The sequence below is a fragment of the Pararge aegeria genome, chromosome 10 (genome assembly GCF_905163445.1).
Source record: "Pararge aegeria chromosome 10, ilParAegt1.1, whole genome shotgun sequence".
NCBI classification, from domain to species: Eukaryota; Metazoa; Arthropoda; class Insecta; order Lepidoptera; family Nymphalidae; genus Pararge; species Pararge aegeria.
In genome coordinates this window covers 14,786,780-14,810,582 of record NC_053189.1, presented here as the reverse complement: position 1 = coordinate 14,810,582, position 23,803 = coordinate 14,786,780, and the positions used below count along the sequence as shown (strand labels likewise).

General features: G+C 35.0%; 1 protein-coding gene across 2 annotated transcripts in view; it reads left to right on the top strand.

Moving 5' to 3' along the window:
* LOC120626689 (dual specificity protein kinase CLK2) overlaps positions 1-23,803 on the top strand; it is a 112,101-nt gene that overhangs the window by 50,435 nt on the left and 37,863 nt on the right. The window contains exon 1 of one of the 2 annotated variants that reach the window (XM_039894310.1): positions 14,412-15,563. The exons of the other annotated variant lie outside the window; for it this stretch is intronic. Within the exon in view, the coding sequence (XP_039750244.1) occupies positions 14,515-15,563 (1,049 nt within the window). The 5' untranslated portion in view covers positions 14,412-14,514. Of the gene's footprint in view, positions 1-14,411; positions 15,564-23,803 lie in introns of those variants that run through there. 2 annotated transcript variants of the gene reach the window in all.

The window sequence follows — 23,803 nt, the reverse complement described above, 5'->3', positions numbered from 1 at the left end:
TAAACCACCACCCGCGCAATTGCACATTGTTTGCAGCCGTTTATCATCAGAAGTGGGAGGATTTCCCTTTTTATCAGAAGAAATATTAAGCGCAATTAATCAACCAACATTTCTTTTTAAAACTTTCTGTTTTCTCACGTCTAGACTTACCGAGGACACAATCAATTCTTAGCATTTTAAAATTGATAATGGACAGCTAGATAAATTTCCAAAATAAAACTTGTTTATTTTAACGAGTGAATGATTCAAAAATATGTACTTACCTATATAACCAATCGAAATTATAATCTCAAGATCCACAAAAATATCATTTCATTTGAAACCAAGCTCCAAAACGTTTGTTCTGCCATACACAATGGGGCATAGAAATTGCTCGAATCCTATGGTGTGACATTACCTTAATAAGCGAAAGTTTTATTTAGGTGTCACGGATATATTAACCACATTTTTACCGTTTAGACATTGAATACTTCTTGTATACAATGTCTAAATAATTTTAAGTGATACAATTGACGCGTGTGTGCTACTATCATCACGGGTTGCCGCAAGTTGAGCGATCACACTTGAAAATTCAGATTTTAATTCCTATAAATTATAAATGCGTGTTCCAACAGAGAAATTTAAATGCGCGGGAATTAAAATAAAGTCTGTAATCTTTATAGTCTATTATATGAAAGCTTGAATTATATCGTGATATATGTTATAGTTTCTCTCGTTAAAAAGTAAGATGTAATTATTGAAAGGTATGAACAATTAAACATTTATCTGAGTCACGTCTGTCTACGCAGGTGCTAACGACTTTGCCACTGCCCGATAGGGTTAATGGTATACTTACTTATTTAGATTCCAAGGAAATGTTTCCGCATTAGGTTAAAAATACATTTACACGTATCTACATATATATACATGCATCAAATATAATGGAAGGGGTGTCTGGCTATTAGCAATGAACTAATAAATAGTAGAATAATAAAGTTAAGAGAATTTTAACGACGTGGAAAGTGGAGGTGGATATATTTTAATGCACAACAGCAGTTCAATGCACAACAATACTTCGTGAACCTAGTGTGTTTTTTTTCTTGCTTGTCTCGTTACGTGTCTAAATCAGAATAATTAAGTGTAAAAGTATGATTCCAAAATTTCAGAACGAGAATTTCTTATATACATATTTTTTAGTTTTTTTTTCATATCTCTTGTAAGAGGCTAGTTAGAAAAATAGAGTATAAGTCATGAAAATTCAGGCAAAATACAGACGTTTAAGGCAACACGTAATATTAGCTTTTATTTTATGTGGATCTAGAGTTCAGGTCATTTTCAATTTTTGTTGTGTAGAATGTAGGCGGCCCTACTCACAGGAGTCGCCTAGTGCTGCTATTTTTCCTGTACAATATGCAAAATGGTGTAGACTGAGAACCTAATTGCTGTTAATGACCTAGCGTTGTAGATAGAAGAACTATAAAACCAAAATCTTTTTATGGATCACACATCCCAGAATTTTATTTGCTGCAACATGCAAGTTTTTTAATTTATTTCACCGCGAAGTAGAAATGAACTCTACTGAATTCACAGTTGAAAATCGTAAATTGGTTCTGCCCGATCATCGATATCTCTATTTGACACAATGATTGCTTTAAAGTTTTAGTCTAAGCGGTTTTTCGATGGTGACTCATGTCATTATAACTCACGGACGTATTTTATATGATAATTTGGAAATGCTTTACGTTTTCGGAATAACGGGAAAACCTAATATGGAAAATTGCCGCCGCTCCGGGTATTATTTCAACGGGTTTTGTGACCTATTTTTTTATTTAGGTTCTTCGTAACTTATATTTGGTGTCACATAGCATAAAAACGACGTTACGTCGAACTTTCTCTAATATTACGGAAATAAATGTTTCGCACTTTATCTGAGTTATATTCTAAACATTCTATTTCTTTCAACAAATTGTTTTTTTTTTACTATAATAAAACTATAACACGTGATATTATACGGCCTCCCACGTGTGAATCGTTTTACATATCAATACAATTGCTATCTCCTTTCTAATGTGCTCATCATAAACTGTGACGGCGACCCCGAATATAAATTATGGGAACAAGTAATTTCGTGTAAGAAGGATGACGCGCGGGGCACTGAGGCAGTAATGTGGCAACACCTACACGGCTGTTCGACGAATCAAACTGTACCATACGCCATCTTACCTACTGACAGCTTTCTGCCCCAATTACGGTTACGTTTTTGATAACGGTATGAACACAGAACTCCCATTAACCGATGACTCTTCAACTTAACACAATCTTTGGTCGAAAACTGGAATTCCCTAAATGCCTCAAGAATTGCGACACGAAGCTTCCGTAAATAACTTGCTTCCGTTTGTCAAAAAAAAATGGTGTTTAATATTGTGATTCATTAGTGAATGTGTTTTTTTCCATAAAACTCACAATTCTTAGTTGGAAATAACAACTTTGCATGCAACTGATATTTATTCCTAAAGAAAAACTGTATGATCAAATAAAATCAGTATAATTATTAACACTTTTTTTTCGCACCACTACAAGTGAGCCCTTTACTGCAATCTCACCTGGCGGTATGTGATGATGCAGTCTAAATTAGTAGCGGCCTAACCTGTTACGGAGAGCAGTTATAATAAACGCATACCTACCGTTTCGTTTTCTAAAGGAGCGCTAAATCGCTAAGCGGCGTGCCGTGTCGGGATGGTTGTAACTAGCCTCCGCCGAAGCCTGCGACCAGACAAGACTAAAGAAAATTCTGAAAGTATAAATTCCCAAGTTGGCCCTGCCAGGAATTGGGGCGGGGAACTCAAACTTAAAACCACAGCGCTTACCGCTGGGTCAGGAAGTACGTTAAATAGTAAACAACGTTTATTATTTTTAAAGTATTGAACGTACCCAAAATATCGTTAACATGGAAACATGAAAACATGGGAACTGTGTCAGTGAGGCGATGAGTAAATTTCGATTGCCACCATATTATTACGGATCCTTTAATCTTTTTTGTCTGCACAATAAACGCACGCAGACGTGTGAGTCATATGCAGAAGGATCTTTGTTGCTCTTCTCGGAAGAACAACGGGCATGTCTTTGTGGGAAAGGTATTTTAATGCAGGTCGACGGACTGATTTCTCCTGTCCTGCTTACGACGATTCAGGCAGACCTTTTAATATAATTAGATGTATGACTTAGTCTGACATCGTCGTGTTAGAATCAACGAGGGTTTTCTGTCGTTTTCAGTGTGTTAATGATAATTGGAAAGCACCTTTTTCGAAAATTAACGAGGAATGTTTATTTCTTGACTGTCATATTAAAAGCTAGGTGCAAAAAGAAACAAATTATTTTGAAGACTTTTAAAAATCATTTGTTTAGTTTTACGGTAACGAATTCAATTTTTACGCTTTAGTCGATGTGTTTCACCCATACTATTACCTTGATTGAATTGAATAAACATAAATACTGCGCCAATACACACATCGCCATCTAGCCCCAAAGAAAGCGTTTGTTATTATTACTAAGATAACTCATGGATGTTTTTATGAATAATACTTATAGGTACATAAAAACTTCTAAAATACAGATAAACAACCATCCAAGACACTGGAAAACATTTTAAATTTGGAGAACCTTTACAACTTATAAGAAAAGGTTATCATAAGCAATTGAGCCATACGTTGAATTCTTCTACAATATTTAAAATCAACGGGTGGGTGGGTGTTGAATCAGGATCTACTAGTTAACCAAAACCATAATTAACAGGTTAATCACTCGCTATTTCGCTGTAACTTCTTAAAAAATTGACAGCTTTCAATGAGTGTTATTAAAGTGCCTCCTTAGAAAACCCATTACAGTAATTTGGAGCAATCGAAGCGAATGACGAATCAATATATCGACATGTATGTTTTTACTGACGATGATGTTACCCATTATGAATTCTTATCCCGATGATTCTTCAAACTTGAAATTAAAAAAAATATTGTTAATATATAAATTATACTAATTATAGAAAATGTTTTGCATTAGGAGGTAAGTAATAATTTTGTACAAATTCTCGGCCTTTTTCAAAAATTTGGCAATTGGTCGGTGTTTCTGACAAGAAATTCCAGTCCACACTATCCATAACTATTGGAAATTGTGTATTGGAAACAACACTAGCAAAATCACACGATTGTCAATATTGATTCTTTAATCTATCGGTACCCGGTTATTATCACTAAGTCCGCCAAGCTATATGTCTAACTATTATAGTTTAGTCATACAAACCACTTTTTGCTTTAATTATTATCCAAAAACAATGAAATACCGGAATTAAAGCAGACGAAGTCGCGTTTAACACCTAGTTATAATAATAATAAATATATAATGCTAATAATAGGTAGTAAGAGACCGACTGCCTACCCTCATTCGAGTAGCGTGAAGGGTAAGAAGCTGTAAAACCCTGTGAGAGAGAGGTCTGTGCCCAGCAGTCGGTGTAATAGATCACGAAAATGCCACAATCCTCATTCCTTAAATATGAGATACTTAAACGTGACTGATCGTTCTATCATTTTATATGCACCGGTGATATTTATCTTACTAAATGTACGAGTAGGTTGTATAAATTAAAACAATCTGATTGAGATGATGAAACAATAATAAAGAATGATGTTAAAATGTTTCTACTGTATAAAGTACGTGTCAGTGTATGACCAATTTTGACCTCAATGATTAATAAACAACCGTTATTCTTAGCTCAGTTATTATTGTGTTAACTTTTGAAATACATGACCATCTCCGCCTTCCGCTAATGTGCTATAATTACAGAGAAATAAGTCAACATTAAAAACACGTATGTCAGATACCGACGTGATAATGACGAGCAAATAAATATTTCCAATGAATATTAACCTAGGTGAACTTCCGGAATACGGTATGACGAGTGCCATTTTAATACTCCATCAATAATGTACAAGTAATGCAGTATCAATCAAAACCTTGTAGAAATAGTGTCCAGTTTTTTTTTGGGTATTGAAAAATATTGCATATGATTACATACGTAATTTTTTTAAATAACATGTTGTTTCATAAGTTCTATTGCTTTTTCGAAGCAAAATCATTTTGGTTTTTCTATTAACACCTGAAAATTAGCCCAATTTCGTAACTAAATTCTGATTTTTCACTGTCAGTTATTGATGATTGTATTCAAGTATATTATTAATCGCATAGTTCATTAAATGATGGAATTTTACACTATAATTACAAAGCTTGAATTGCTAACCATTGATTCTGGAGTTTAGCTGGTTTAATACTAGCCTACTCCAACGATCGCACATGAAATCGCAAGGCAGGAAACGAACGAAAATTTACCTACATATTAACTAGAGTTTTTCATTGGCTTCCAGTGCAAAAATTTGAATGCAGTTTGCAAAAAATAAAATATATTTTAAAAAATTTTCAAAAACATTCTGAAAAATAGTCATAATTTTTATACTTAGTAGTACCTAAATACAAAAATATATATAACATTTCACTAAATAATACGAATCAAAACTAACACCGTTAATAAATCTCAAAAAACCAGGTCTTGGAATAGTTTTCCGTAGTTTTCTACACTACACTTAAGAAATGATTTATGGAAACTGCAATTCCGCATGCCAATTCACAAAATGCCTTTAAGGCAATATTAAATAGGTAGACATCTAGTCAAATGCCTTCCATCTCTGACTGTATTAGGTACAACTCCATAAAGTAAACGTTCAAGTCGGTCAAAAACAAAAAGGGTAAAGGGTTAGGTTAGGTTTATGGGTTATTATTACATTATATATGAATACACAGTCGATAACTGTTTCAGAATGTATGTACTGACCTATTTAATTGTGTATTAGCTATTTGCTTGGATGTCAAACATTGTGACCTTTCAATTACTTAATTAAATTGAATTAATCCTTTGAATTACCGGGATATAAAGTTCGTTTCCCGGTAGGGAAACTATAGCTTAAACGATCAAGTCTGCAAAAAAAATCAAATCAAGGAAATATAGTTTCTGCAATATGCGAGAAGCAATACTTGTACCTATAGCAACATTTATGAACCTGTCTAACGGTACTCTTCATCGTTTATTTGCGTTTGAGTCCCTTCCTGAATAGACATAGAATACACGGCGTCGGCGAGACGTATCCCAGGAAGTCCATTTATAGGTGCTATTTTGATAAATTGTTTAGATTGTGTTGGACTCGTGGCTGTCGGATCAGGTTTCTGTGGGAGCACCTTTTACGGCGTAGGATTAATTCACTGTGGTCATTGCTTGAATCACGGACACGGTTTGAAAACATTTTAACGATTCCTTTTTATGCGTTTGCTTGTTTTTTTTTTGTTTTGAATACAATCGACTCTATGGTAACAGGATCGGGTAGTTGCCTTTTTGAGTTACGAATTTATCTAATTCTGACATGTGACGCGTGACTTGTATGATAAAAGAGCTAACGAATCTTTCGAAGACGTGTATGTCTTTTTTGCTATATATAATTCGTGCTTGACCATACCGTAGAAACCTTGGAATGTCACTTTACATTTAATGTCTTTTAAGAAAAAATATAACATTAGGTTAGTAAGTTTTATTTGTACAAAATATGGCCTGAGTGAATTCGTCAGGATACATACAGGTTACTATAATAGCACATATCAACTGTTTTTAAAAACCACTGTATTGAATAATAATAATTATTAACGATTTTCAGATTATGAACGATGCTTAAAGGAACTTTCTTTAAAATAAATTGCCAAAAGACCTATTTATTGACATTCTACCGTTAAGGAAAAAATACCTAGATGTTGTTTGTAGAACGGGCCAGGGACATTAAAATTGTTGTTTTATTCTTTTCATGCTGTCAACTCGTAATTACTAACAGCAAGAGACAAAGAGGCGAAGCAATGGCGCGCTAGAGCAATGAGTCGGCGACCGATTTTTCTTTCGTTAGTCTAGGCGGCCCAGTACTGAACCATTTGGGTCATTGGACCTCGCCGTTTGTCGGCTACTCACCGCCTCCGGTGCCATTATTTTTTTGCCACCATTTACGTGCCACCAATTGAATACCACTGTCTGACTCGGTCGTTCGAGCAAACCGATTTGTTTTGTGCTAATAATGCAATGTTTTTCTCGAATGTAAAAACGTTGAGGTGAGCATAATTAATTCGTCCGTTCGTCCGCTGGCTGTTTCGGTGTAAGAAAACCTAACGGAAAAGCGCCGCGCCTAACGGTTTTGGGAGGAAAGCCTGATTCAGAGGTCATTGCGACTTTTTTGTAATGCCTTATTTCGCAATGTTGTACAATATTGTAAGAGTCGATAATAATGTAATCGTATTCGATTTACCTATGCATAGGATCTTGAAGTATAAAAATTTTGATTATCGCTTTTTGATTAACTTTTTTTAAGCCTCCTGCTTCCGTGATTGGTCTGTTCAAAGTCTACTCAATTGTCTATTAAATGGAAATTATATGGAAAATTTTATGGAATTTTCGATTTGATTTTGATTTGTTCAAGGGCTCCTGGCGCTTATTTTCTATTAATTACATTCTCATTTAGCGATCTTACTCTAAATAAGAGCAAAAATTCATTCTAACATCTTTATTACCTTATTATTAATAAAGGTTAAAAATTTTAGTTTGAGTTATGATTTTCTATTTTATTCCTATCGTAACTGACTGTTAACAAAACATAATCTTGTAAATATGTAATTTTTGACCCAAAAAGTTCCTATAGGTTAAAGTAGTTCGATATAGAAGTGTTTCGTTTGTTCTGTAATTAAGAGTAGTATGCACCTATAGCTTATGAGAAAATTACATGTATCACTATCGTTTATGAGAACATTCAAGTAAATAATGGGTTATTCTTCCCTTGGTGAATAATGTATTATTACATCATCAGCGTAATGTCAAATCAATATGCTGCAAATGAGCCCTAAGGGGCGCCAAGTCAATGAGAGCGCATAATAATTATTGACAGTGACACACTTCACTACTGAATTAGCAATAATATCGTTCTTCTATAGGCATGCCGTTTCTCACACGTTTATAAATATTGAACAACCCATCGCGTCTGTATGTGTATACTAAGAATATAAATATAAAGAACTCGCACTTTGAGGTTAAATAAATTATAACGAGCATTTTAAGTATTCTTTTGAGAGAAGTTAAAGACTCAACAGTCTTGTTTTTGAAACATAGTATTTTTTTCGCTAAATATTCATTTAATAGGATAGGTAGGTATATGTTTTAGGGTAGTTAAATTTTTGTACTAATAATAGGTATAGATTTTATTAAGACAAATAAATTTCTGTTCTGTATCTTTAGTATAAGATTAGCTTCCCAATCGCAAAGTCGTTTTCAAGTAATGAAATACAGACAGCAGAGTAAAATAGATCATGGTTATTGTATTAGAGCTAAAATTTGCATACAATTCACAATTCATCAGCTGAGCTTTTGGCAGAAAGTTTGTAAAATGACATTCAGATTTAGAGGATTTGTGACTGCAAAAGATTGGTATTATGTCCATTTTACTTTGACGGTATAGAGTTGCGAAATTGACTCCTCGATTGCGAGCAAGTAAATCTTGTATGTCTTTAGTTGCATACCTGAAGAACCCCATTCATCGACCCACAGTTGTATCTGGGTCTGATAAATAATATAACGTATCTTTTCTAATAGCCATGAATCATTGAAATTGGTGCACGAAATGAGAAATAAGGCAAAAGTAACACCCAATATGCATTAAATATTCGTAAAAATTTTGTTCTACGTGACTAGGTAATTCGAAAACATTCTTATATTTATAAAGTACCTATACGTAGAAAAGTACAATACGTCATATTTTATTAATTTTTCCCCCGCTGCAAATCTATAATCTGTACCAATCAAATAAAGCGTATGACATTATCTGTATCGTATCGCATCGCTTTCTTTATCGGCTAATGTGAAAACGCCTTTTGTTTGATTTCGACACGGAGCAACTGTTACTTATTAAACTCTGGTTAATTAAACGTAGCAAAACCATTATTGCAAATCTGCTAGTCTTGGCTAATCTTTCGAACCGTGGAGTACTCATTGGTCCTTTTAATGCAATAATTATCATAATCCTAACATACGAATCCATAGTACACTTTAGATTATTTACATCGAATGTCAAGGGATAGAAAATTAATACAAACGTCTACATTATAACCCTTCCGGCCAAACACAGGGATCGGGTCTCCTTCCAGAATGAGAAGGGCTTAGATGCAGATTAGTGGATCACACGCCTTTTAGAACATTTTGGAGTACTCTCATTTCTATCTCATTTCTAACAGTTTTCTTTGACCATAAATCAAGTGATATTTATTTGCATAAAACGCATGTAAAGTTACAAGTGCGTGCCTAGGTCGTCTCTCGGCCGCCCCTGACAGTGAAGTTGAAGACCTAACCACTGGGCCATCACCGCTTTTAATATAAACACAAACACGCACAGCTGTTTTTCGAAGAATGGCCTGATTGTCTTGCATCCTTTATAATTTCGATCGACCGCTTGTTAACTTTGGCCGTATTAATTTAAAGCTGATGTTTCTCAGTAACGAAACGTAGGCCGCCGTTATTTATGTCGTGTTAGCTGGACATTAATTTGATTTGTTTTATGAATTGACTTTCGAACTTTCACTTGATTTTAGGAACTTGGTACTTACTCATTTGTTTTTGGTGGTCACGTTTCTCACAAATCCTTTACATTATGCTCATGGAAAAAGCGCACTGAGAGCAATTTATATTTATAAAACCAAAAAGGTTAGCTGAACCGATCTCGTCGAAATTAGGCAAATTGATAGCTTGCATCCCGGAGACGGACGTATAAACTGAGCACATGGCTAGCAAGTATCCTGGAATCATACACTGAGTACATACATTGTGTACTATGAACACTGTATGCAGTTTAATTTATATGAACAGTATACGTTTCCCGCGAAAAATAAATTTTAAAGAGAAAAACTAAATACATAGACTAAGTCGTATTGTGTAATAAAATATTTTTATTAATATTTCATAAATGTAGGAACTTGGACTACTCGGTTCTTGATAAAAGAAATGCAGCTTAGTGCATTTCATGTGACGCAGTATTTATTTGAGTATTATTGCATATCTTGTGTGCAGTCCCGATAAGAAACGATTTTGCATCTTGATACTATTCTATTACTTTACTAAGGAATTGGCTAAAATTTAATCAGTTAAATCAAACGGATTTTTTACAAATGCCAATTATTTCAAGTGTTTTGCATTGAAATCATAAGGTTCTATTATTAATTAATCTTGTAAAGAAAAAGTCACATAGAGGACAAAATATGTTGAAATACAAACGATATAATATATTTTTGTTTTTTTTAATAACACGTACTTACTACTCAAACTGAGGTGGTAATTATTGGTATGTGGTAATTTCGTCTTTTTTTACGATTCCGATTTAAGAAACTTTGAACTATATTGAATACAAAAATAAATTTAGGATTAAGTACAACATTTTAGTTATTATTTCTGAAACTGCCGCATTATTCTACAGCACGATACATTCTTACTGTACTAGTAAAGAAAAATTAGCCGATAAACTGCTGAGATCGCAAGTATCAATAGTTTTCGTGATCACTCGAGTATTTTAATAATCAGTTTTGTTCATGTTCCATACACTGCTTTATCTAAACTTGACCTACCTATCCATAAAATCTGGATCACGTATTTTGTAGTAAGTTTTTTTAATTTTATTGTTATTCGTCGAGCTCGTCCCGTGATATATACAATATGCCTTGTGAAAAAAAAAAACTCCCAAGTTGGTATACGAAAATTTAAAACTGCTCCTTAGGTGACGTAAAAATATGGCGTAAAAACAAAAGTTTTATTTCACTTTATTTGGGTTCTCTCCCGATCTTAGTTCAGTCGTCGCCTTACATATTATTATACAGCTATTTCCATATAGTGTTGAAAATTACACATTACACATTATTATAAACCTTTAAACAAGGCATTGCTTGAAACGTAGACATGTGCGTTGTTATTTTTTTTCCAGTGGCCCAAATGCATAATATTATATTAACATGCAGTTATGTTTCGAAATAGTATCGACCTTCTGTGCCTCGCTTCGCATAATGATTTAATGATTTCTTTTTTTTAATGAACTTCATTTATTACCGGCTGCATTTGGTAAGAACAATACTTAAGTTTCTTTTATGGAAAGTTTGATCGCTTTCAAATTGGAAACATTTCATCCTAATTAGCTTTACTAATTGGTGTACACAAGCTCTAGGCTAGCGAACAACGCTCTGGCAACTTTTAGTTGCTCTTTTTAGCACTTAATAATCTTTAGTTAAATATTAAGTATGTGTGAATTAAAATACATATATGTATAACGAATCCTTATTCCATCCGCAGAAACAGCATCAATCCGCCTATATCCATAAGAATATAGGCGGATGGATGTTGTGTCTAAAATGACAACACTTCTCTTCATCTTGGACGTAATTGTATTTTGGATGTTCCCTAGAAAACGAGTTTTATTTATATTTGGGAAAACGTACCTATGATACTAAATTCTTACAAATGAATAAATCAAGGTTATGTAACCAGCATTTTTTTTATTTAAAAATAACTTCTATATTTCATAAAGCCCAAGTACCTAATAAAGCAACAGGAGTCACTTGATATTCATTTTGCATGTGATGTTAGGGCTGTACCTGATTTCTAACAGTAAATACTATGGCAGTGGTATATTCAAAAACTATTAGGTTTGCATAGATAAGGGAGATAGTATAAAAAAATAAGAAAGAAAAATAATGAAAAATAAACAATAATGAAAAAAATGAGAAAAAGTAGTAGAAGTAAAAACTTATTTACAAAATCCAAAACATTACTTGCTAGAGAAAGCTTATTATGAAATAAACGACTTCCTAAATGAGTATATTTTATATGACAATAATGAGTCCGCTTCTCAATCTGGTTACTGCGCCCTCACAAATAGAACCCCCATTTCAAATGTAAATATTAGATTGACATTATTTTTTGAAAATATAATAATTATAGCTATATGACAATGTAATGGACTTTAAATTGAATAAATAAATAAATAAAATAATAAAAATATAATAAAATTTGCACCTCTTTTTTATATTTATGAAGTGCACACTACTGTTATTGTATACTGTAAACAACTAACTGACTAAACTATTTTATATTTTGGGCATCACATTTTCTTCAAGAGTAACAATAAATAAAACCATACAATTAGCTTTATCTAATCTTATTTTTTTTTTGTTACAGGTAAAAAAACTTCAAACTTTGTTTGTTTCTAAGAATACAAGGAAATGTTGGGTGAGGTTTTTTTATTTTCGCATGTGACAAAAATATGTGTGAAAAGTATAGGCTAAACATTAATTACTTATATATCGTGGTCGCTTAGCGCTTTAATTACGAAATAGAAGTGTTTTATGTACTCGCAAGAGTAACGAGCAGAACCGTCAGGAGCTCCACACAAAATGCAGACGATAAAAAAACATTAACGCGAATACACACGTTCTAAATCGTTCCTTAAATGCTTTATACAAATATATATTTAGGAAAAGAGTTTACTACAAATCTTGATGGTTTTGTTAAATTTTTGGCTATAGTTTTTGTAATACGTTAGTTAGTTAGTTATTTAAAATTTTGGTTTAAAAAATTATAAGCACATGTGATCTGTATGTCCTTTAATTATGAATGTTGGGACATTTGGAAATTTGTGTAAAGTGTGCTCACTATTGTAGCACTTAGTAACAAAATTCTTGTTTAATACAATAACTAAAGCCAGTAAAAAAGAAACATTCGACGGTTGGGTTTAATATTTTTTACTTAAATATCACTTTTTGTACATTAATATTAACCCAAATAAGAAGTTCTACTAATATAAAGTAAAATTATCAATCGATATAATTGATCTTAAGTGGTCTCTTTTATATACATAACCTCGCGTATGCCCTATAGATAGGTGGTTAAGCGTGTTTTGGAAGTAGTGCCAGTTGCAATGGTTGGCGACTAGATATAGCACAAGATGCAGGCGGCTGTTGTGTACTGTGTAGTGCATAGTGGTAGCGAAGGTCAGTGCTCCTGCGATTCCGGCCGTAGTGCTCCGAGTTAGAGTCATAAGTGGCGGTGGCGCGCCGCAGGAGAGAGGCGGCGGCCGGCGGTGGGGTCCTCGCAGGCCAGCGAGCGTGCGTTGCCTCCCTTCAGTCAGTTGAGTAGCAGCGGTGCACGCACACCGCACGCAGTTCTCGCGCGCGGATCGAGAAGGTATGCACGAGCGGCCCGGACCTCTCCACTCATGCGCTCGCTTCCGGTGGCTGCTCTCCTTGGATTTACAAACGCGTTTTGTTGCACCGATATTACAACTCGTTCAGCGAGTAACCACGTATCTATTGTGCCAGAGATTGCAGCCACCGAACCAGTGTTGTGCCATGGTTGGTTCTCTAACAGTGGATTGATCTTGAGGAATAAGTGAAAAGTTAATCGGATTCAGGATGAAAATGTGTTGAACTCAGCGGCTTTGGAATCATGTTTCCTCACTAGAATTTTATAAATTCTCAAATGTAGAGATTGTTGTTATCTGAATGCTGTAGACACAATACGTTCTTGCATTATTTATTTACTCATATAAATAATGCGTCTCCGTCTTGACTAATCGACGAATGTTGTTTATCCCAATTAAATTTAAATCCGTTTGAGGAAAATACAAAAAAACGTCTAGACAATGGCTATCTCTTAAACAAAGTTGATAATTTCAATAAGTCTGATTGAAGACCCAGCACAAGTGTTTGTATTGCGATAGCAGCTGGAGCGGGAGAGGATGTGTCGTTAGCGGGCCATATGGCAGCCTCGCCACAGCCCATATTAGGGACGCCACCAAGGCGACACTTGTTGCACATATACGGCTTAAATGCTCCACATATCAAGTTTACGCGGGAGCGACGTCTTATCGTTATCAACAATTTAACGTATTTATCACCTGGCGAAGCTCATTAATATTTAAAGGTTCACATTTTTGTTTTTGTCTGTCGCACTCGATTATGCGAGCATTGTTAACGCGGTTTACAGCATAGGTGCCATAAACGATAAAGCGATCAATGGTTCGCGAACGCATTATGCAAGCTTCTAGTTGGAGCGGTGTACACTCGGTGGACTGGGGCGGTTCGTTGACCAGTGCATTGTCCCGCCAAGCTGCCGCCCACCGCGAAGGACGCGGCCCACACTGTCACAGCTTGATTCTATCTCTAGTCCCATAAAACACAAAAACTAAAGATCGGCACTCATTTCTACTGCTTGTAGCTATGTCAGTTTGTATCCACTGACAGTTCAACACATTTTTATCATCGGTATCGCGTTACAGGTAGAGCCGATATGTGTTCAGTGAGCTCGTTGCTTAAACAAGTTTTGTTGTGAACTAAACAATTGATTGCATTAAAAATTCTAGTGGAAATTTTGATCTCAAAATGGTGACTTCGAGAATACCGGCTTATTCTCTGAATTCGGAGTTCAACAGGGAGTTCAGAAGTTTCCGCATCACGAGAGCTACCCCGCGCTCCACATTGTACGCGCCCGCCATCGTTCCCATTCACGAGTACCCGAGGGTCAGCGTGCATGAGAGGCGAGAGGCTTTGAAGGCCGCACTCGCGAAAGCGTGGTCTTCGAAAAGCAGTGACAAGAAGAAGCACGATACGTGGACCGCTCCCAGCGAACAGAGCAGAACCAACATTACAACTGCTGATTTTGCCGTCAAGACGCAGCAATACAAAGCCAGTGTAAACGGTGAAGAAGTATCGCGTGTTGCTCTTGTAAAACACGAATTTGAAAGCAAGGATGCAGAGCGTACACTAAAGATAGATAGTAAAATTGACAGTAACCAGCCCGCCAGTTTCACCTATGGCAGGTTTAGTGGAAACGGTGTAGATATCCAGGAAACACTAAAGAAGAACTGTGATAAAGGATTACACAATAACGACTTAAGTTATAGCGATTACCTTAACAATGTTCCTAAATGTAAAACTAGTTTCGAAAATAATTTTCTTAAACAGAGTCTCGATGAGCGCTACAATAAGCGAAAAGTGTACGACGTAGCGCCAAAACGCCTTGACAGAGACGTCAACTTGAACAGTGTCGAATACAGCAGCCTGAACGGCGAAACGTATGATTCTTTGAAGTATTCGCGAGTCGCGAACGGAACAGAATCAGTACAATACAAAAGTTACGGTAAAACTGAGACCGTTAAGAGCAAATTACTCAGCACGACGGATGGTCCAAAAAGCGTGACGTCTTGCAACGGAGAGAAACTGAACGGTTACAGTGAGGCGGAGCGACGGAGTGGAAGAGAGCCGCAGAGACCGCTGACGAGCGGGCCCAAGTCCGTCGTGGACCAGCGGCTGGCTGAGCGCCTCGAGGTGAAGGTTGCCGAGCTACCCGCCCTGTACCTCGGCGTGGACTCGTGGACGCCTAAGTCCGCCGCTTTCCAGAAGAGTATGCGCGAACACGAGTGGAGCGTTTCGTATGTACTACCAATTACATAAACGTGATAATCTCTTACTAACATCTATAAACTATCCCTTGCCATCCGATCACGTTTACCACCTTGTGTGTATTCCTAGGAGCCTAAATTGAAATTATCCTACTATCATCATATTATTCCCGGTTTAAGACGTTGTGGTCAGACCCTAAAATCGAAATACCGTAGCAATTGTCTCCTTGGAACACACTCTAGTTCCACTAATGAATTAAAATTGCAGAGACAATGTTTCCATTGTATTCGTATAAAGACAATCTTCATTTCTATGTACACAAAGACGTTTTGTTATGAAAATTTTTGATACGTAAGAAAGCAAGTAATTCCAGTGTACCGCCTGCGGTAAAATAGAAAAAAAAAAGCAAAACTTTGCGAGCTCATTGCCGGGAGTCTTGAGTGCATCGACTTCGCTACTGGTTTAGAGTGCATTGCGAGCGCTATTACAAATCTTGTTTCGCCGACTATCGCAACTTTAGTTACCTATGCGTTCAATCTGAGCACAATATTTATTACCAAGTTCCTTAAGTTTATGTTTTGAGTAAACAGTGAAACACTCGCGTCACTGCATTTGGTGTTGATACATTCATTAATATAAGCTCATAGTAATGATTTCTTAATTCCATACTTTATAATAATAAATCGCAAACTATATTGCTTCCTTCATTTACTACATTCACTCGTAATACAAGAACAAATGTTATCATTTTTAAGCTAGTGTATAATTTTTTTTCAATAACCACAATGTAGCTTTTTATCGCCTTCGATCAACTATGTCAAGTCAATGTAAGTAGGTATATAAATTGAAAAAAAAATCGAGGTTATAGTGCTGAAGCAATTGGTATTTTTTTATGGCACATAAGTCACTGATGGTTGTGTCTGTATTTAGTTTTGTGTTATTATTTATGACACTTTCGTCCGTGACCCGCGTTTTTCTATTCTTCTTTTAATAGACTGGCTGAAAGGCGAATGATTAATAAATTTCTTAAAAGATATACCTACATAAATCGTTGAGAAGCTCCTCTCCACTTTTGTAGGTTATTAAAAAGTCATAGTTTTAAATCATTGTTGGTTTAATATGTATGGTTTTTTTTTTTATTTCGGAAAATAAGTCCGTTCGGAGTTTTTGTCAGCTGGTCTAGATTTCAAAGATTTGTATTTTGTTACCAAATTTCATAGATCAGGGATCAGGGATCTATGAAATTAGTGCTTTTCGCACAAAAATATTTTATATTTAAATGCTTAAGGATTTTAATTAAAAAAGTTACTGCGAACTGATACTCTGATGAATAAGTGCGTTCTACAAATACGTACGAGTACTGAAACTTGAAAATTTGTAGCAGCGTAGATTCCATAAGAGTCAAGTGTCCCTGTTTATTTAATAAGGCTTATAAAATTAAGGGTGCGAGCATACATCGTCATGTCGTCTTTAGTAATTTTAGTAGCAAATAAAAATCTTATGCTATATAAAGGTTACAAGAAAGTAGCCGAATGTGTGTATTTGAAACATTTGGTATTTTAGCTCACCTTCAAAACCAGTTAGATAAGAAAAAAAATGTGTCTGGAAAACATTTTATCTTAGTGACCAGGAGAACAAAAATTCTAGCGAACCGCGACTCGGTTGTGCAGTCATTGCTCAACAGTGACTCATGCCGGGTCTTTATCCCTTCCTTTATTCGAGTTGTCTTGTTTTATTTTATTTCCCGTAATGTCACTTGAGAAAAACTACAAATGTCACAATTAATGGTCGTGTTTGAACCTTAGGTAGGTACCTACATTTTATTACTCATAGGAAACAAACTGCTTTATTTTTATGACGATATTTGTTTCCTGATTTATTTTAATTTTTATTATTCCATTGACCGTTCCCCGCAGTTTTACCCGCGTCTATATAGTTCCCCAATGAGCAGGATATCTTAAGCAATTATAATTTTGTACTTTTATTAACGTGAACCAATTACCTCACATTAGAGCAACAGGGTGGGTAGATGCTCTATTGCTTTACTATGAGAAAGAAAGCCTGTGCCCACATTATTAAGACAAGCCGATTAAAAATCTATTTTATGATTAAGTTTTCAAATAAATTCTTCAGTTATTATTGTAAACATTATTAATTATTATTGTAAGCTTAGTCTAAAAAAAATACTAAGCTTTTTTATTGATTTACCAAAATTGTTAAGAAAACGGCTGCCATCTAAAATAAGGCATATAAATAACAAGCAAACATTTGCAAACCCGTGGGCGATCTCAGCTATAACTTACAGATTCGTCTCGATAGCATTTTAGTGAATGCCTCAAGGTCCCGTCCTGGTTTGACTCGTAAAGGATTTGTCAACCTGGTTAACATTATGACGTAAGTTATTTTTGTCTTTTATGTCTCTCTTTAACCGATAAAGGCTGTTGTCAAGTCATTGTGTTTGAAAAAAAATTAGTAACAAAATGTTTTGTTTGTTTGCAATAAGAACTATTCAATTTAACGAACTTAACTTTGGGGTGGGGTATATTTGTCAAATTTGGATGGAGATGTCAAATCTTGACGATTCATCTTTCATATAAAATATCAGAGATTTACGCTTATGTGGATGTGACGTTATTTTACAAGAGAACTCACATTAACCACCCTAGTCGCTTTTGAGTTTATGATCAAGGCCAGTGCTTCAGTCTAGATTAATAGACATTATGGCCATGCAATATTCAACTTACAAATAAAACAGCGCCATCTCTTCAAAGGCTCATGAACTTTGTCAGAACGAAAAGTTCAAGTACACTCCCGACAGGTGAGCGATCTTATTCAGTTAAATCCTCCTATCAAGATGTTGTATTATTAAATGTCATTTTGGTTGTTGGATGACCCAGCCTATACAAATTTTGACTTTAAGGGCCAGTTTATTTGTTCGCCAGGAGTTCTGTTAACTGCCTATGATTTGTGTCTAAGACGTCACCAAATGCAACTGCACTAACGTACAATATATTATATTTAATAGAATCAGGCCACTAAAACTCACAGTCAATCTTTAAATCTGTTAATATAACAGTTTTTAACCAATAAAATAGAATAGGTAATAAAAATATAATCGATAAAACTCGCTGGTCAGGTAAATGAGTCATTGATTGCTTGTTGATTGATTTTTGTTCAATCCTTCTAATATGGATTGAAATGTATCGCTATTTATAACAAATTAGAAACTTAGAATTATAACAAGTAAGTAATTCTTACCACTGTAATATAGTATGAAAACCTTTTGTTTTCCTTGAACCTTGATTAAAAATTAGCCTATAAATTTTAAAGTATAAAATGCATGCGTACATGTATGATTCCAAATTCAATACAAAAAACGTATTACTGTATTCAATGCATGTACTGTGTATTTACTGTGCGATTAAATATTGGTTAAGGAAGTTATTAGAAAGATGTTCCAGCGTGACAGTCACTAAAGCGAAGATATTTTTGTAAAGATTATGTTCGTAAATCGGTTAAAGAAACTAGGTAGACATAAATATAATTAGGATTTACTCTAAAACAGGTATGTGTAAACGTCGTAAGCTTTTGTAATTGTTATATTTCCATACTTACTTTTCCATATTTACATAACCTACAAGTTAGGTATTCTCTAATATTGACAGTTTTAACTTTCATCATTAAAATGTATATTTTGCTTGCGGTGAAAACAAAAATGCCAGGAAAATGAGTGATAATTAACTTAGCGACAGCTGAGAGAAAGTGCTATTATAAGTTTGCGGTGTAGTTTGCGGCGTTTGCTAAAATCCAGCAGTCGTTATATTGTATAACTAGATTGCAAAGAATAATAAGCCGCAACGATATCTCTGAACATAATATTACTCTCGTAACTGTATACTGTACTATTTATATTTTTTGCTACATTTGAATAATATAATGATATGCGCGAGTTGTAAAAGTGACACTAATTATGTAGTTATTTTAACGTTACATGATGCACGTTCCAAACGTCTCCTTCCTCTTATCAGTAGCTGTGTTGAATCCAATCTGTAACAACTTTCACCCTGTTTACATCATAATTTTGTAAGTTTTGACGCGTCCGCGGGCAGGCATATAAGTAAAGTAGCACATCACCTATCGTGTTTTTACCTCTTATACCATTTTATCCTAGCCTATATATAATATGGTAAAAAAGGTAACAAACAAAACGATAAGTGATGTGAAGTGATGATGAAATTTATGTCGTAAAACAAATGCAGTAAAATATGTGACTACGAATTTACGCATAGCATAATATGTAAACCTTCGAGAAACGCAAAACTTCAATTAAATATCTCACAGGATTAGCAGTTTCAAGCAATGACAGTGGTATATATATATATATATATATATATATATATATATATATCATTAGTAGCATACTTGCAACTGTACTTAGTATTAGTGATTTAGCACAATTTCTTTTGAGCACAAAAGATCCTGGAGGGTCGAAGTGCATCCGCTGAAGCGGGCCTTATTACAAGATAGATTAGCGATTTACCAGACAGTCGCTAGTCGGATACTATTTCATACCTACTGTGTACGCGTAATCAGTGGCATTAACGGTCAGTTCACGTACATTTGACAAATGTCAGAAGGTGCCCGTAGTTACGCGCTGTGATCAACTTTCACTGCGGACTGGTCCCGCTTCCCGCGACCCGCATCCCGCCGCCGCTACGCGTGCGCTATACCGCCAGGCCCGGCTCAGACCGTCTAAGCTGATGTAACAATATCAGAGTTTACCTATCCGGGTAACCAGACGTTCGCCTGTACCCTCTGCCTCCTCTGGCAGTGCTGTGCAAAGCTGGTGATCGTGCGACGCTCCGTTTTTATATTTTGCTTTAGGTGACGTATCGTAGTGTAAGCCTAGCCTTTGTTTCTTTCAAAGTACGTATTGAATACAATAAGTTTTGTTTGCGATGCAATATGTTTGCCAAGGTTATTCTCTCGTGCCCATTTTTAACTTCAATACGGATGATACGTCTCTATCGGAGCTAATTAAATGTCGTTTTAGTGGCTTTTCGGTGGTGAGGATAGCCGCGCTTGTCATTGACCCGAGAACGCGGGCGGACGATTAGTCGCGGCTTCAATGTTGACACGGTTCACAGTAATCGCTCATCCGGTGCGGCCTTGCGAGCCAACCGACTGGCCCGCAGGCCTGCCCCCAACATTCATTTTCTATATAGACCGAGATTAAGATGATTTGTTGAAGAAAAAAAACGCCTACAAAAGAAGCTTCAAGGTGAAATGTTAACTGCGGCTATTCATCATAACATTTTATTATTTTGCTAAGTTATATATATAGTAGTTAGTTATACAGTAGTATCAATATTGTTTCAAACAAGCATTATCTCGTAGTTTCACTCACGTTAGTTTTTGTCCTTTACGAAATGTTAAATAAGTAACTTTACTTAAATATAATAATAAATCTATATATTGCAAATAAGATTTATTTAAATCCAACTAGTAGTTTTAGACATTTGCGGCGTCAAACAAAAACTAACTAAACTAAGTTTTTAGCTTTATTATGTCTGTTGGTATTAGTGTAGATATTATCAAAAGAGTTAATTTGTAATCACACTAATGTCGGAAACTTACAATCTGATTTAAATAAACTAGTTCCAAGATATTGATTAAAAAGTATTTTTTTTAAAGCGGTATAAATCGCGATGCAAAGCTAGTTCCCTGTAAATTTCATGTTGTCAGGTAAAGATTCTGTATGTGCATGTATGTAAGTATTAAAATCTAATTTAAATTGTTATAATCTCGTAATTACAATTTTGTATTTCCTTAAAATACGGTAGACTGGTTTTTAACTGACTGACTTTTTTTGATCTCGTTGATTAATTGAAAAAATAAATTTGTTTTTTCATTTGATGAATATTAAATATTATACATTAGTTATTCACATTGTTAGGAAAATATCAACCGTACTGCCTCCCGTTGTAATATAATAAAAAATTAAGTCTTAAGATATATACGTTAACATATAAAAAGTACCCTACTCGAACGAAACCCATTTTTCGGCAATGTAATAAGCGTAAAATAAAAATTGATACATCCATTACACGCAGGTGTAACTGGTACGGCCCTGCGGCTGTAGGTAGGTACATCATATAGATAGGCGTTTTAGCAATTTTCCCTAAAAACGAGGTTATTAATACTTACAACAATACAGGTCACCTACCAATACCTTTTTTATTATAAATATGAGCTGTAGATTGCCGTGGGAATTCACGCTACCACCTCTTTTACAGTGGTGTGCAATGTAGCATTTAGATGAATTTGGTAATTAACAACTCTATATTGGTAAAACAGCCGCGTTTGTCTAATAGTTAGCATTAATATAAATCTAATCTAATAGTTAGACTTCAGATCACGAGATAGCGATTATATTCTCTAGTCCGGTTGAAAAATGTATTTTTTTTTAATTTTTTTGAATATTTAAAGCAACATAACAGATATCAATCCATCGGTCCAGGTTATAATAACTAAAATGTGGTAGAAGCCAATCACGCGTTAAAATCATCCCTCCTATAAGAGATAAGGCCTGTGGGTCTTTTCCCAGCAGTGGGTCATTAATAGGCTGAAGAGATGACGATGATGATGATTCGGGTTCAGTGAGATGTTTGTCAATTACCTCTGTGCCGATGTTGATTTCATTAAAAGGGAAAGTACCGTTTTGGGGTATAGATAATATGATTAATTACCCATACACTTACAGGTTAGAGCGTTGTTTAATGCACAAGACAAGTATAGCTCCGAAACTGTAGCCCAACTTATTGTCGATCAAAACCAATCTCCCAAAATTTTGATATTTACCATAACTAACAAAAATCGAGCAAACTGTACCTGCTATAAAGTAGTTAATTATTTCGTGCTGCTTTAGTTTTCCAGTTTGATACATAGCGTTATGCAGCCGCAGAAAAATTGTTCTGACCCGTTTACATACACTCCAGTTAGTAATTTTGCTGCAATGCCCTAAAAACAATTAACTAAGAAACAAATACATGTCGCACGACACATTTTTTAATAAGAACCGTGGCTTGCGGTGACAATCCTTGACCAGCCGCAGTTGGTTTCGCATTGAAGTTCTTGACTTTCGATTTCATAAGAGACCGCACTGCACCGGGCCAGATCGATTATGGTCATTGTGCCAAAAACTTTCAGTTCGTCACAATTGGCGCATCGCTGGACCTTGGACGAGTGTTATGAATATTCTTTATCTTTTCCTAGTATAAAACAAAGTCGCTCCGGCTCTTTTATAATTTGATATTTTAAACTGCGCAAAGGATTCAAATATAGTTTGCAATATATTGAGAGATTTGAGAGGAAGGTTTATATGCAGTAAACATGCATAATATTATACCAAAGAAAAGCAAAGAAATAAAAGGATTTGCAAAGTGATGTCGTTATAAACATAAACGCTGGCTAAATCTTAGATAGATTAAATTTTAATTGATGTTCTAGGGAATACAATTATTGCAAACTACCCTACATTAGTATATCTACATTGCACCCGTGCGAAGCCTGGGTGGGTCGCTGGTATTTTACCCTACTTCCGTACATACTCGTAATTCAACGCCTATTTTTCTGGATGACATTGGCATAGTTGTGCTAGTATCGATTTGTCTTAGTACTGTGTATGTTTTTTTGTTACTTTCGGTTTCTTTGCATTAAGCGTAGTTTTATTTTGTTAGGATCCAGATATTTGTTGGAGCGGTTATGTCTGTCTCTCTACTATGAGGGAAGAGGCATTTTGAATTGTGACTTGATCTGATGATTATGTTGATGTCAATATGTAGACTGTTTTGATATTTTTTTTTTTTACTGTCTTGACGTTTTAATATCTAAAGCTTATGTAATGGCGAATCTCATAACATAATTAGCCTCTTTTTTCTTTGCAATGAAGAATTTATTCGTTATTTGATTTTCATGATTATGATTATTCGGCTTTGTCAGCGTGTTTCTAGATTATTGTAATATTACGCGGGAACAGCTAATTTACAGAGCCGAAAAGTATTCTACGTAGGCCTTTAGAATGCGAGCTATTTTAATGCGGTTTTGTCAACAATTTTGGCTAAATTTCAATCTTGCGGTATTATATCAAATAGTAATTTTTGTATGTACCTTATACTGCTTACCGTTAATGCAGATCCGTTTATTAATTTATTTATCGAGGTTCGATAAAGAGTTCCGTTGATAATGATTAGGTACTTATGAGTAATAA